This window comes from Herpailurus yagouaroundi, unplaced genomic scaffold, assembly GCF_014898765.1.
Source record: "Herpailurus yagouaroundi ecotype Mexico unplaced genomic scaffold, PumYag 186, whole genome shotgun sequence".
Lineage (NCBI taxonomy): Eukaryota > Metazoa > Chordata > Mammalia > Carnivora > Felidae > Herpailurus > Herpailurus yagouaroundi.
Genome location: NW_024412417.1, coordinates 18,597,887 through 18,611,189, shown reverse-complemented (window position 1 = coordinate 18,611,189; position 13,303 = coordinate 18,597,887). Strand labels below are relative to the sequence as shown.

Genomic DNA, 13,303 nt, shown 5'->3' with positions numbered 1-13,303 from the left:
ATAGAGTAAAGTAAAGCAAGTTTCTGGTATATAACCACAGGAGAAATGAGTCCTCTGTAACATGAGTGATCTACACCTTAGCTTGAGCATAAAGATAAGGGGCCCTTTTCCTGGCTGTGTGCCTTCCTCCTGACACAGGGGTAGCTTGATTTCTGTTGCTTTCTTGGGGCATCATCACAAATGGAACCAAGGGAGGGGAGTCCCAGCACAAAGAAGTTTGCTTCATTTCACAATTTGGAAGCTATTTCTCAGCTCAGTTGGGAAGGAGGTTGTCATTTACTTTGAAGTGCTCTTACATCCTCTTCCAAAGTTCTTTCTCCTGCCCACGTCCTTTTCCTCAGAGTTTTATACTCTCGACTTGTGTATACTCTTAACTTGGTGCTGAATCACCTCTTGAAGCTTAAAAACAATTCTGGATTTTCTGTCCTGAAGGTTTCAGTCAGGAGTCAGTGGATGGCTAGGGAACCTATATTTAAAAAAAACCTCCCTGGAGGATTCTATGTCTGGCCCATGAACTGGCTTTTGGAACCACAGGTCTAAACTTCCAATTCTCAGCTGGAAGAGAAACATCCTGTGTTTTCTTCCCTTGGGCTTTACCATGGGCACGCTGTTGATACTGAGCTGGAAATGCTAAATGTGTTGCTTGACCTCAGGAAACTGAGGCTTTGAATGCCTTAACCCCAGGGAAGAATTAAAATGAGAAGTATACATTGTAGGGCCAGGCCCATGGGGAAACTAATGTGGCCCAAGGGAACCCTGATATACTGGGGGACTGGTTGGGAAGATTGATGCTTTTTTTCATCCTAGTATTTACTTATTAATTTGTTTGTTCAGCAGCCATTTAAATGATTATGAGATCAAAGACATTTTGCTGGGCACAAGGGATGCAAATAGTATAGTGGAAAGAATACAGGTTTTAGAATCAGCCAGATGTTGGTTTGAATCCTTGCCGAGCTATGTGATTTTGAGCTATTAACTTCTCTAAACTTATTTCCTCATTGGCAAAATGGAAATAATGCCTACCTTGCAGGCTGTCATAAGGACTATAAATAATACACATGAGGCATCTCATATAAGTTAGCATTCATGTGGCAGGTATAGTGTCTGGAACTGTACACACATTTTCTTTGCCCCTCATAGGTGGTACTATTGATATCAATTTAGAAATGAGTAAGCCTTTGAAACAGTAACTGCTCCAAGATCACTAGCTTCTGAGAGGAAGAGCTTTGCTTTCAATCCAGGGCTGTCTGACCCCCAATCTGATGTCCTAACCATGTATCCTAGATGCCTGCTCAGTCTAGTGTCATGTACTCCCCCCACTCCAGACTAGACCTAGGTGTGACCCATCCATGGGCTGGCCAGGCATCGATGACTCTGTGGCAAGGCGTATTGATTCCCTCTCTGGGGACTATGCAATCAAGACTAGAGACTGAGGTTGTTGTTACAAAGCTTAAAGGTCATGGGGTTTACTCAGGGCTAGGTTGCCTTCATAGACCATGTGTAAACTGATGCTGAGGGCAGAAGCCAGGTGGAGTCCAGGAAAAGCAAGAGAGTTCATTTTATGATAGATGATAAAGACCAGGTGGGTTAGGTTCTTTACCACATTCAGTGTGTAGATCTAGCCCATATATCTTTGCTCTAATTCCTCTTATTAGTTGAGATAAGTTTGACTATCGGCAACATGATTTTTAGAAAGACCAGGAGTCTAACCAGGACTCTAGTGGCATTAAAATGTAGCTATGCGTAGTTATTCACATAGTAGCCATGGTATACAGGCAAACAAAATTGCAACAGAAAGTGATAAATTTTTTAACAAGAGAGGTCTAAAGTGCTGAAGGGCACAGAGGAGGGAATGCACTTATGATCCTTCATGGAACATGTGTCTCCTTATGTTCTCCTGTGCTGGCTGTTTTCATGTAAGGCTCACTCCTTAGGTGGAGCAGTAGGCTTGGACTGATAGCCCGTTCTTGGACTTACCTAATATGTAGCAATTACTGATTCATTTTACTTGTAAGTATGTCTTCAAGTTCCAAAGAAATTGTTTGGAATCCAAATTAAATAAATGCTTGCCATATGATGATAGTCCTAAATATAATAGCTTGGACTCCTTTTTTTTTTCTTTAATGGTTATTGATTGAAGACCAAGAAGAGGGTATTAAATCCTCTTATTCTAATGGAATTATCTTAAAAGGTATCTTCTGGTATAGCATGAAGTCAGCTATGGAGGAACTTGAAACTCTTCTCTGGTTATCCCATTGGTCCTAATCAAATAAAATCAGTTATATCATTTTCTCTGCAAAACTGGATGTTTTTCTGACTTAAGGGTACCAAATAAGCCTTATATTTTTCTGCAAATTTTTAGTGAATTTAGGGTGTATAGCTGTACAACATTCTAGCAGAATGGTTTGAATACTGATTTTTTTTCACAATATGCAGTTAACTAAGAAGACGTGTAAAGCGCTTACAGTGCATGGTCCATATTAGGAATGACCACCATCTCATTTGCCCTACCCAGGAAACGTATAGATTGCACCTTGCTAAAAGAATAAGCATTGAATCAATGCAGTATACATTTACAGAAAGTCTTAGGTTACAGATGCTATTTATGCAATTCATAAGGGGTTTTCAGTTATGAAGAGGGTCAGAGAACTATTAGTTGTCTTCTAAGACTTTTCTCTTGGAAAAAAAAATCTAAACTATGTCCTTAGCCAGTAATCTTTAAAGCTGTTAAAGAATATGAAACCTGCTTCCCAGTCTAGCGCAGCTGCTAAGAAGCTATAGGAGCTTGGTTAGGATGCTCTAGTTTTTCTGTGCCTCATTTGCTTCATATCTTAACACTTGGCAGAGTTGGACTAGAGCAGGGGGTGGAACATATCTGCTATACTCTGTCTCTCTACCTTCCCAATTTGGCCAAATGATCAGCATCCTGGGAGGCCAACTTGATGACAGCCCTTTGTCCTCAATCAGCACCTGACAATCAGCTCTTATACTTTTCTTAAATCTGTGTGCACCCCCTGGACCAGAAGATAATGAAGATAATTTTTAGTTTTACAACTCTATTCTTATAAATAAGAGATCCAAGAAAAGGACATGTTCTTTACAGATATTTTATATTAACTGCCCCATAAGAAAATGGCAACCTGGATGTGTGAATAATGCTTTTTCCCTAAATCACCATTTGAAAAGCAAATTCATTTGACTTTTCTTCTCTCATTAGCTCCCTTGACCCTCAAACATCTTTTTAAAGGATTACAGTTACACTTTTCCTTGTGCTGCACTTGGACCTTGCTATGTATCCTTTAGTCCACTATAGAGCTTTAAAGGAAAAAAAAAAAAAAGCCTCCAACTGGGGTTAAAAGAAAGTGTTTAAGAAGTTAGAGCTCCAAAGCTCCCCGGCCTGCACACTTTTTACACCAGAAATACTAGTAAAAGTGAATTGTTGCCCCCTTGTGGTATTTTTTCACACAAGTGAAATTGTAGAGTATAATTTTAATCTATGCCACCTTGAAACTGTCTTTGCGATGAACTTAGTTATTATGAAAAAAAATTAGGTATTTTTGAAACCACCTCTTCTTGTTTATTTATTCTCATCTGTCTTAAACTTTATAGGATCTTGTCTTTGATATTTTTTGAAATACCAGATATCTAAGAGCTTAAATCAAATGGATGACCAAAATTATATGGAAGAAACCCAAATATCATTGAAATTACTTTTCTGTAGTCCTTGGCACTTCAAATGAGTTTGTAGGGTCTTGGGAATATATTATTGCCCCTTTTATAAGTCATGTTATATACCTGAAGATATTCTTCAGAGCTATAAAATAGGGAAAATTTGAAATACCATGTCCGGGAATGCTTAGTTGTGATATAGTTAATTCATAAGGGTTCAGGTGATCTTTAGGATTAGATTTTCTTCCATTTTCATTATATGGAATATGAAACAAGATTTTAAAACCAAATGGGGCTTCCTTTCAACAAAATAGACTTCATGCCCAATAAAATGCTTCATAGGAAGAGTGTAGAGGTCTTATGGACAAAGAAATCCATTTCATACTATTCCTTTTTACAATAAAAACGTGGCAAACTCTTAAAAATAGAACAGTAAAACAGTCATAATTGGCTTGATTTTTTAAATAAATCATAAATGTATATAGGAATTCTAAATGATTTTCATGTTTGATTAGAGAAGTCCATTCTGTCAACCATTTTCTCTTTTGGATGATTGTCCCTCTCCACTAATAACCTTGAAAGTGAACAACTACTTGCAAGCTATCTGAAGATGATGGGTAGGTTTTTGAAGCACCTGCTCTTTTATAAAGATGAAATGACTAAGTGACTACTTGGCAGATTTCCACATTATGTCTTGAAACTGAAGATGCCCAGTGAAATCTCCTTAGTATGTAACTTATTTTTCAACACTGCAAAACTTGTTGGTTTGTTTCTGGATTATTTTGCTCTCAAAGAAAATTTGATCACAGTCAGGAAATAGTCATTGAAGGATTTGCCAGTCCTTTCCAAAGACATTTTTCTGTGCAATATTTTTAGTGTAAGAGAGATTATTTCTTAAAAAGCAGATAAATGTCACTAAAAACATGAATTAAAGAATTTTGTACTATGAATAAGGAGACAGAGTGGATTCATTTGCTTTACTTATTCAAGGTCTTGCCTTGGAGTCTCAGCTAATGTAAAAATAACCATTAATATGTTATTGAGAAGTATTATAGACAGTGCAAGATTTTGATCTCAGGCTATGTAGGACATGCCGTGGTAGATCCCAGTAATGCTCATCATATTTGTCTACTTGAATGCCTTTCTAGATTAAAGCAGCTTTGTGAACTAATGTCCATCCTTAATGCCAGAAGTGTTTAGGTAGTCCAGTAATTGTTAAGCTTTTATATCTTATATCCAATTAGGATTGACCATTCCACTAAAAAGTCTGCTTACCACCAGAGGAGGAATGTTTTGTATTATATCCTTTTCCTTATAATCTATTTATGATAAATTTTAGGGACATTCAGCTTCCCTTGGGAGCAAATTTAATTGCTGTCGCTGTAAGATACAAAATACTTCATAGTTGAAAACACATTTCAGTAATCATAAAGAAAGGTCATGAAAAATTGGGTAGTAGGAAATTTCCATAACTTAGGAAATTTTTTTTCAGAATTTTATAGTAAATATCTTTATGCATAAATCTCTGTCCAAGTTTAGGTTATTTTCCTAGGACAGATTCCTAAATTTGGATAAAAAGTTATGAATATTTTAATGCTTTTGTATGCATTGCCAGATGGCTTTTAGAAAGACTGTATCAATTTTATATTCTCATAATGCATCCTGATGCCTGTCTCTCTACATTCTCACGTGAATCTTGGCAGTAGCAACTCATTTGGCATTTTTAATTGTGAAATTTGGTTACTATATTAGCTGTTTTTATTTCCCTTATGGATTATATTTAAGTCTTTTGTATATTTTTATATGAGCTTTTAAGATATTTAGGAGCCAAACTGGCATTTTCCCAGAGAATCATCAATCACCCTTAAATAAATAAATCTCTGTTGCTACTCACTCTTGGGCAAACTCAAGTTGCCCATGTGAGAAAAAGAAATTGCTCAATTGTTATTCATTGTCTACAACTCAGTCCTTGTGAAGATGTGGAAGCAACTTTCTCTGTTCTAACTTGCATGTGTCTTCTGAAGTACAACAAAATCCCCCAGTGTGGTGCTTACCTGACCTTTTTGTCCCTCTTGAGCTGCTTTGAAGAATGACAAGATCTCTGAGATGATCCCCAAGTCCCCCTGGTGAATTTCATAAATACAATGAAGCCCAGGTTTCAAGTTAGCATCACAAAATTGTCATTAAAATTTAATAGGAATTCGTTCTGGTTTCAGATGATCACTTTTGTCACAATTATGGATCTAAGAGTAGAAATACATTTGTCATAATTGTTACTTACTTTCCTGTGTGTGTGTGTGTGTGTGTGTGTGTGTGTGTGTGTAGAGATAAAAGGGGAGATTTTTGTTATTTTTTTCATAGTCAAAGCTACTGAATTTTTTCTTCACTTTTCTTTCATTGCATTACAATTAGAAAGTCTTCCTCAAAACACTTAATCACCTTTATAGAAATCCTAGGCAACCTTTGTAGCCTTCCTGGGGATGTACAAGAACCATTGCTCCAATTGGGAAAAACTATTGCCTAAACCTAGTGAAGGAAAAACCTTTTGAAGACCTTCCTCAACTTTGGGGTTTATGAAGGAATGAAATTCATGTCTGCCAGGCAGTGGAGTCAGTATTTTCACAGCTTCATGCAATTTGTGAGTCTGCCTGATATCTTGGTTGAAAAGAATCTACCCTATTTCTGATTCTAATAGCAGTAATCTACAGCTGGACGTTAGGAGTATTTCCATAAGGGGCTGTTCACCTTTCTCTGTAGAAGAGTCGATAGGTTATCCTGTTGGACCATTTCCACATGTGTGCAAGTCAATGTAATTATGTTGGTTAGAGCGTGGTTTTGATGGTATTGTTCTAACTTCATTTTGATGATGATCTTGTGATATTTTAGACAACTCTCTGATGAAAGAGGATCATGGCATCTTCATTCTGTAAATGTAAAAACTGGGAGTCACAAGTGTGAGGCTATCTCAGTTACAGACCATACTTACCTACCAGCTCTTCTTCGTTCTGCCTTTCTGTATTAAACCCCATTGCTTTCCTTAACAACTAAAATATCTAGCCAGTCTTCTGCATCTAGCCAGCCAGACAGGGTTGAAGAGATTCAATGGATAGTGATTTATCAAGGCCACTGTATTTTTATTTATTTTTTATTTTTTTATTCTCTAGTTAGCATACCATGTAATCTTGGCTTCAGGAGTAGAACTCAGTGATTCATTTCTTATATATGACAACTGGTGCTCATCCTGAAAAGTTCCCTCCTTAATTTCCATCACCCATTTAACCCACCTCCATAAACCCTCAGGTCTATGTATTTAAAAGTCTCTTATGGTTTGCCTCTCTGTTTTTATCTTATTTTTCCTTCTCTTCCCCTATGTTCATCTGTTAAGTTTCTCAAGTTCTACATATGAGTGAAATCATGTGATATCTGTCTTTCTCTAACTTATTTCACTTACCATAATACCCTCCAGTTCCATCCATGTTGTTGCAAATGGCAAGATCTTATTATTTTTCATTGCCAAGTAGTATTCCATTGTGTGTGTGTATACACACACACACACACCACCCCACATCTTCTTAATCCATTCATCAGTTGATGGACATTTAGGCTCTTTCTATACTTTGGCTATTGTTGATAGAGCTGCTATAAACATGAGGGTTCATGTGCCTCTTCAGATCAGCACTTTTCTATCCTTTGGATAAATTCCTAGTAGTGTAATTTGATGGGTCATAAGGTAGTTGTATTTTTAATTTTTTGAGGAACCTTCACACTGATTTCTGGAGTGGCTGCACCAGTTTTGCACTCCCACCAAGAGTGCAAGAGGTTCCCCTTTCTCCACAGCCTCATCTGAGTTGTTAATTTTAGCCATTCTGAGAGGTGTGAAGTGGTCTATCATGTGGTTTTGATTTGTATTTACCTGATAAGCGATTTTGAGTATCTTCATGTGTCTGTTTAAGGCCACTGTATTCTTAAAGCACTCAGGACAAAGATATGCAGAATTTGTCATTAGAGCTGGACATACCTGGAGGTTGACAATCTCCTCATAAAACTCCAACCTTTCTGTGCTGATCTTGGGCAGTGTATTTTCCAGGTGGTTGTTCATGAACTAAAAAGAAAGTTAAATGCATGAGTTGAATTTGGGTGACTGGCATCATACTTGCCTTTAGATGCTTCCTGTACAGGGTGAACGTGCTTAAGCATGTAAACTCATTTGAAAGTGTACAAGGCATTCTCCAAGTCTAAAAAGGAGGAAATATAAATTAGCATGCTTGTATGTCCAATATAACTTAATTTTCAAATATATAGATAAAAACAGGGATATATATTTTCAGTTAGCTTTAGTCTTATCAGTTAGAGTTCAGAAGAAAATATGTACAAGACCTTTTTTTATACCTTAGGTTAGGTTATATTTTAATATTTTTTTTATTCGAGTTCGACTTTAAGTCAAAACAGCCTACTTTGGACCACAAAATATTTTCAGTTAATTTAGGCCTATCCGTGGTCAAATCTTGGCTAACCATCTTAATTCTTTGGTATTTGCGATATATCCTACATGAGAAATGGGGCTGACCAAAAAGAAAACCAAGCAATGAACCAAAAGCACAGAGGTGTCATTCAAAAGAGACTTTTGAGGAAAATTTTTAGGGTTGTAACTAGGTCTCCCAAGTTATTTGGAACTTGGTTATTTGGAACCAGTACTATATAACTTATCGCCAATGGAATAATTGTGCAATATGAAAACTTATATAAGTTTTCAGAAGCATTGCTGAAATTTTGGCCATGCTATGAACTATTTTATGCAAATAGTGAGTTAACTTTCCTATCACACAATGTTTATATCAGCCAGCAAACCCAAAGACCATTCAATATTGACAATTACATCAGAATGATTTATTAGGTAAGTGGCATGAAATTGACCCTCTCTTAAAATAAGAATTTCCAGTCATTCAGTATAGATCTTCTGTTAGTGAAAGCAGTACACATTTTTCATATGAAAAATTAAAATGGTGAATGTGAAAAGATTTAACAAATACTCAATATATTTTTATCTTAACACATTTAAAAATCTAGTAAAATTATTTTTCCATGTACTCAATTTCAATTTGCCTTTAAAAGAAACTCTAGGCTTTAAATAAATCAAATATGAGCTCATTTTTACAATGTAGTCAGCAATGATTTTAACTAAGGTTTTTGTTTAGAAAAAAATAATTGATGCTTCTTTTTAAATATATAATTTATGTTAAGTATTTAATCTCTCTGACCTCATTAGGTGTGTCTCATCATTAGATATAATGTTACTAAAGTAGTTGTAACTTTACAGCTTCTTTGATTAATGATGGTTTGGACTAAGGTTTCACTGGGTAGGATTAACTATGTTTAAAGATGGCAAGCTGCCATTATAACATTAATGCCAGAATTTAATAAGAACCAGAAAATAACTTCAAGGACTTTAATAATGTGAGGGCATGATCATATTCTGATTATTTTACTGTAGTGTCCTATTAAAAATAAGTTATTCTTTATGTTGTGATAAAGTTTTACTCCACACACACAGAATATCAACTATGTGCCAATCATGTGATTGTTTTCCATGCTCAAATAAGATAATATATGAGAAACATCTCCCTTATTTAGAAATCTCCTAGCCTTCTGTAATCTAGTGTTACTGATTTCCTAAGGCATGGATCTATCTCCCTAACTTCTGGCCTGTTTCTTTCACATTTCTTACATTAGCTGCCACCTCCATTGTCTAGACTGAACAGTTGACCAGATATGGCCCTGTAATGAAGGGTGGGAAGGTTGGAAAGCATGCATTAGAAGTGAATGTCCTATTTGTGGTACGGATTACTACACAGGAAGAGAAAAGTTTTGCAGGACTATACTGTTAAAACACTAGTCTGTTGAGGGAAAAATCTTTCTGTACTGAGGGTATATTGTAATGACTTCATTTCTGCAAAATACAGGTGCCCTTGATGCTCTTTACTGTGTTAAAACCTCCATGATTCCTATGTGTTTAGAACCAAGAGGGAAATGGACCTAACACAAATAAATGCCTGCTATTCTTTGCTCTCACATTCTTAAGTATACATGCTTGCAAAGAAAAGCTGAGACCTTGTAAAAACTATACACCATGACTACAAGATGTAAGAAGTAAAATACAGCAGAGGCAAAGGGAGACTAGATGCAAAAACTCCTGATGCAGACAAACCTCACCCCTTTAGCTCACAGTCTGGGCTTCCTGGTTGTGAAGGCAAAGAGGAGAAATAGGATTATGTGGTGGGTGATCTTCTGGTTGTAAGACACATGTCATCAGTTTTTCAGACACGAGCATTTTTCTTGTTTGCCGTAATAAGAATAACTTATTCCAGGGGATTGGTAGAAGAAGCCATAGCCACATAAGGAGTGATGTCCCCATGAATTTTTATAGAAAAGAAGAAAGTATTTCACTTATGTCATTGCATACACCAGCCTTTGGAGAACAGGGAGGGAATAATGTTAAAAGCAAGACATTTTTTTCTCCCAGGGGGGCAGGGAAAAGGGAGTTTGAAACTTCTGGTATATTTACTGTAGATAGATGCTTATTTTCTTTCGCCCCACTGACCTGTGGAGCAGTAGAAAGATGTAAAGATGTCTAGTAAAGGGTAGCATTGTTAGCAGTCGGAGGGGATAAATGGAATTTTTGTGGCAGGATGATATTTGCAAGACTGATCAGGCCGCTGGGAGGTTTTTAAATATGCCAGTTCCCTATAACAGGAAGATCAGTCTCTGTTTTAGACAGCATATCCAATTTAGTAAATTATTATTATTCCGTCAAAATTAATGTGAACAATTTTCTCTTTGAGGCTGCTTTTTCCATAGGTGATGTTTTCCAGATGGGCTTTGTGTAAAACTCTTAATGTTTTGTGTTTTCTTTCCTAGAGAAAGAGCCTTTTCTGACATGTCTTCATTTCTTTCTCTTTCCCTCATTGTAGGAAAGAGAGCCCCAAAGGCAAAGGAGAAGAACAAGAAAAAGAAGAGGAAGCTGATAGAAAGAGCCCAGGAGCAACACAGTGTCTTCCTAGCTACAGACAGAGCTCATCAGTAAAATAGGAGACATGTAGGTTAGATTTTGGGGGATTTTTGTTTTTGCAAAAGTGCACAAAGCTACTCTCCCCGCCTGGACACTGGTGTGTGGCGTTTATGCTGCCTTGACCAGTATTTGTTCCCGGTAATGTTGTGAAAGGAGGAGCCACGAGCGTGGTCTCTGTTATTTATGCTTCAATTTGCATCTGGAGACTGTGAAGGCAGGAGCTCACGGCCTGCATCGGTGGAAGAGGGAGTGGGTGTCCAGCATGTGCCTTGGCTCCACATGCACGGAGGGAACGTGGCACCATGGAGAGGCAACGGCCGTGAGGCCCCAGACCACCACTGGAGAACAGACTTGTGCATATTTATGGGAAAGAAGACACTCCGCAGGCAAAGTGCTATTTCACCTGTGACCTTGATTTCTCACGTTGTGTATTTGCAAGGATAAATGTATGTGGATATCTGCTTTTAGCTGGGGGTATGCTCCAGGGATTCCTGCTCAGTATCACATCAGCTCCAACATGTACATAATCTGTGGGGCCATCGATAAACCTCTTACTGTATATTTATGCCTTCTTTCCTGTAACAAGTCATACCTGATTAATATTATGTCACTTTGTTTCTAGATGTTCCTAACCATCGTCCAGTAAATGACTTCTAGTTGTGCGAATTGACGGATGTTTTGTTGCCCCTTGAAATGTAACTTTTCTTGGAGGGCTTATTTCTCGTTGTAAGAATAGGATAAGCTAGTTTGTACATAGGCTCAAATGACCAGTGTCAAAGAATCTGAATATCAGTAGAACTTCCCCACTCCAGCTCTCCTCCTACAGATAAAGCAGCACGTGTCAGGCAGAAACTAAAACTCCCTTTACGTCTAAGAGGTGATGACTTTATGAAACACAATTGAAAACGCAAGGAATTACATGCAGTCCCTTCTAGTACTCATCATGCAGTTTCAGAGGCTAGAGATATTTTCAAACTTTTGCTTCAAGCTTCAATATATATATATATTTATCTAAAACCATCCCTGACTTACCAGGACAGGGTACCTACCAATATTCTTGGGTCACTGTAGAAATTACCATTGTGAGACCATGCATAGAATTTGAGAAGAAAACAGTATGAATTCCTGTAACTGCTGCTCAGATCTTAACAGGTCTCCTTTGAGCCAGATCCGTATCCTCTCCAAGACAGAAGAACATGATGGCGACTTCCCTGGGGACTTTTGGAGCAGTTGTTTCAAAAACATCATCATATACTTGAGGAAATCAGCTCTCAGAGAGCTTTGAATTGGCTTCTTCTATAAAAGCATCATTATCTTCCTGGCTAATTCAGATGAAAATTAAAACAAAAAAAAATGGTACAGATGTTTAAGGAAAAAAAAGCAAGGTAAAGCATTTTTTCTCACCTTGCATTGGCAAAACTACCTCTTCAGCATTTTTGTTTTGAGTCAAAAGCATCTTACCAGTGAGTATCAATGTCCTATACATCATTATGAGAATATTGTTGCTATGAGATAAGCCATATATGAATGTTGTACACAACTTTAGGGTTTGCATTTAATCCTAAAGTGCTCACCTCGTTTCATGTCTATTTACACTATATTCCTATTTACTAAGTGGGGAAGGGGCTCCTTTATATAGTGCTTCATCGTTAATAAGTCAATATCTGTTCTGTTTCTGAGATGTTCTTTTCATGCATTAAAAATCTTCAAAATTATTGTTTGTGGAAGTTTTCTTTAGAGGTACATTTAGAGCAAAAAGAAATACTTTAATGGAGTGAATGGAGTGGTTAGGCAGTGTGGCTCTAAAATCTCTACTCCTGAGTTCTAATCTAGACTCTGAGAGTAGCCTGGGGCAAATTATCTCTCCAGGTCTCTGTTCCTCATCTGTGAAATAGAGGTAACAGTAGTATCTACCTGTAGGCCTATGTTTTGAGGATTAAATTAGGTAAAATGTGTAAAGTATGGTCAGCACAGGGTATATACTAAGTGCTATCCAAGTTACCTGTTATTAATTGCCTCTTCTTGGCTAATTATTTCAAAAACACTCATTTCTCTCTATATTTTTGAAAATTTCAGTTCCTTTCTATCTATTGCTTGATGCCTAGGCATCATTTGCCCCAATTTTTATTCTTTTTTTTTAATTTTTTATAAAAAAATTTTTTTAAACATTTATTATTGAGAGACAGAGACAGACCGTGAGCAGGGGAGGGGCAAATCCAAAGCAGGCTCCAGGCTCTGAGCTGTCAGCACAGAGCCGGATGTGGGGCTCGAACTCACAAACCACAAGATCATGACCTGAGCTGATGTCAGATGCTTAACTGACTGAGCCACCCAGGCATCCCTGCCCCAATTTTTATTCTTATGGGAATTGATTTACAGCTGATATATAATCTTCCAATTGTAAATAAAAGACTCTTACTACAGTATCATTTATAGCTTTCTGGGAATACAAAGAAAATCTCGTGGTTTTCTATAAGTAGCTTTACCATTCCTATATTTATATGATGTATATAAATATAGACCATATGAAACTGGTTCCCCCCTCCAATATTTTCATGGAGCTTAGCA

At 37.1% G+C, this 13,303-nt stretch overlaps 1 protein-coding gene across 2 annotated transcripts in view; it reads left to right on the top strand.

Moving 5' to 3' along the window:
- The window catches only part of RSPO2 (R-spondin 2), a 155,826-nt gene extending 143,376 nt beyond the window's left edge, over window positions 1-12,450 (top strand). For both annotated transcript variants that reach the window (XM_040494257.1, XM_040494256.1), the window contains exon 6: window positions 10,638-12,450. In XM_040494257.1, the coding sequence (XP_040350191.1) occupies window positions 10,638-10,750 (113 nt within the window). In that variant the 3' untranslated portion in view covers window positions 10,751-12,450. The remainder of the gene's footprint in view (window positions 1-10,637) is intronic.
- Window positions 12,451-13,303: the final 853 nt, after the last annotated feature.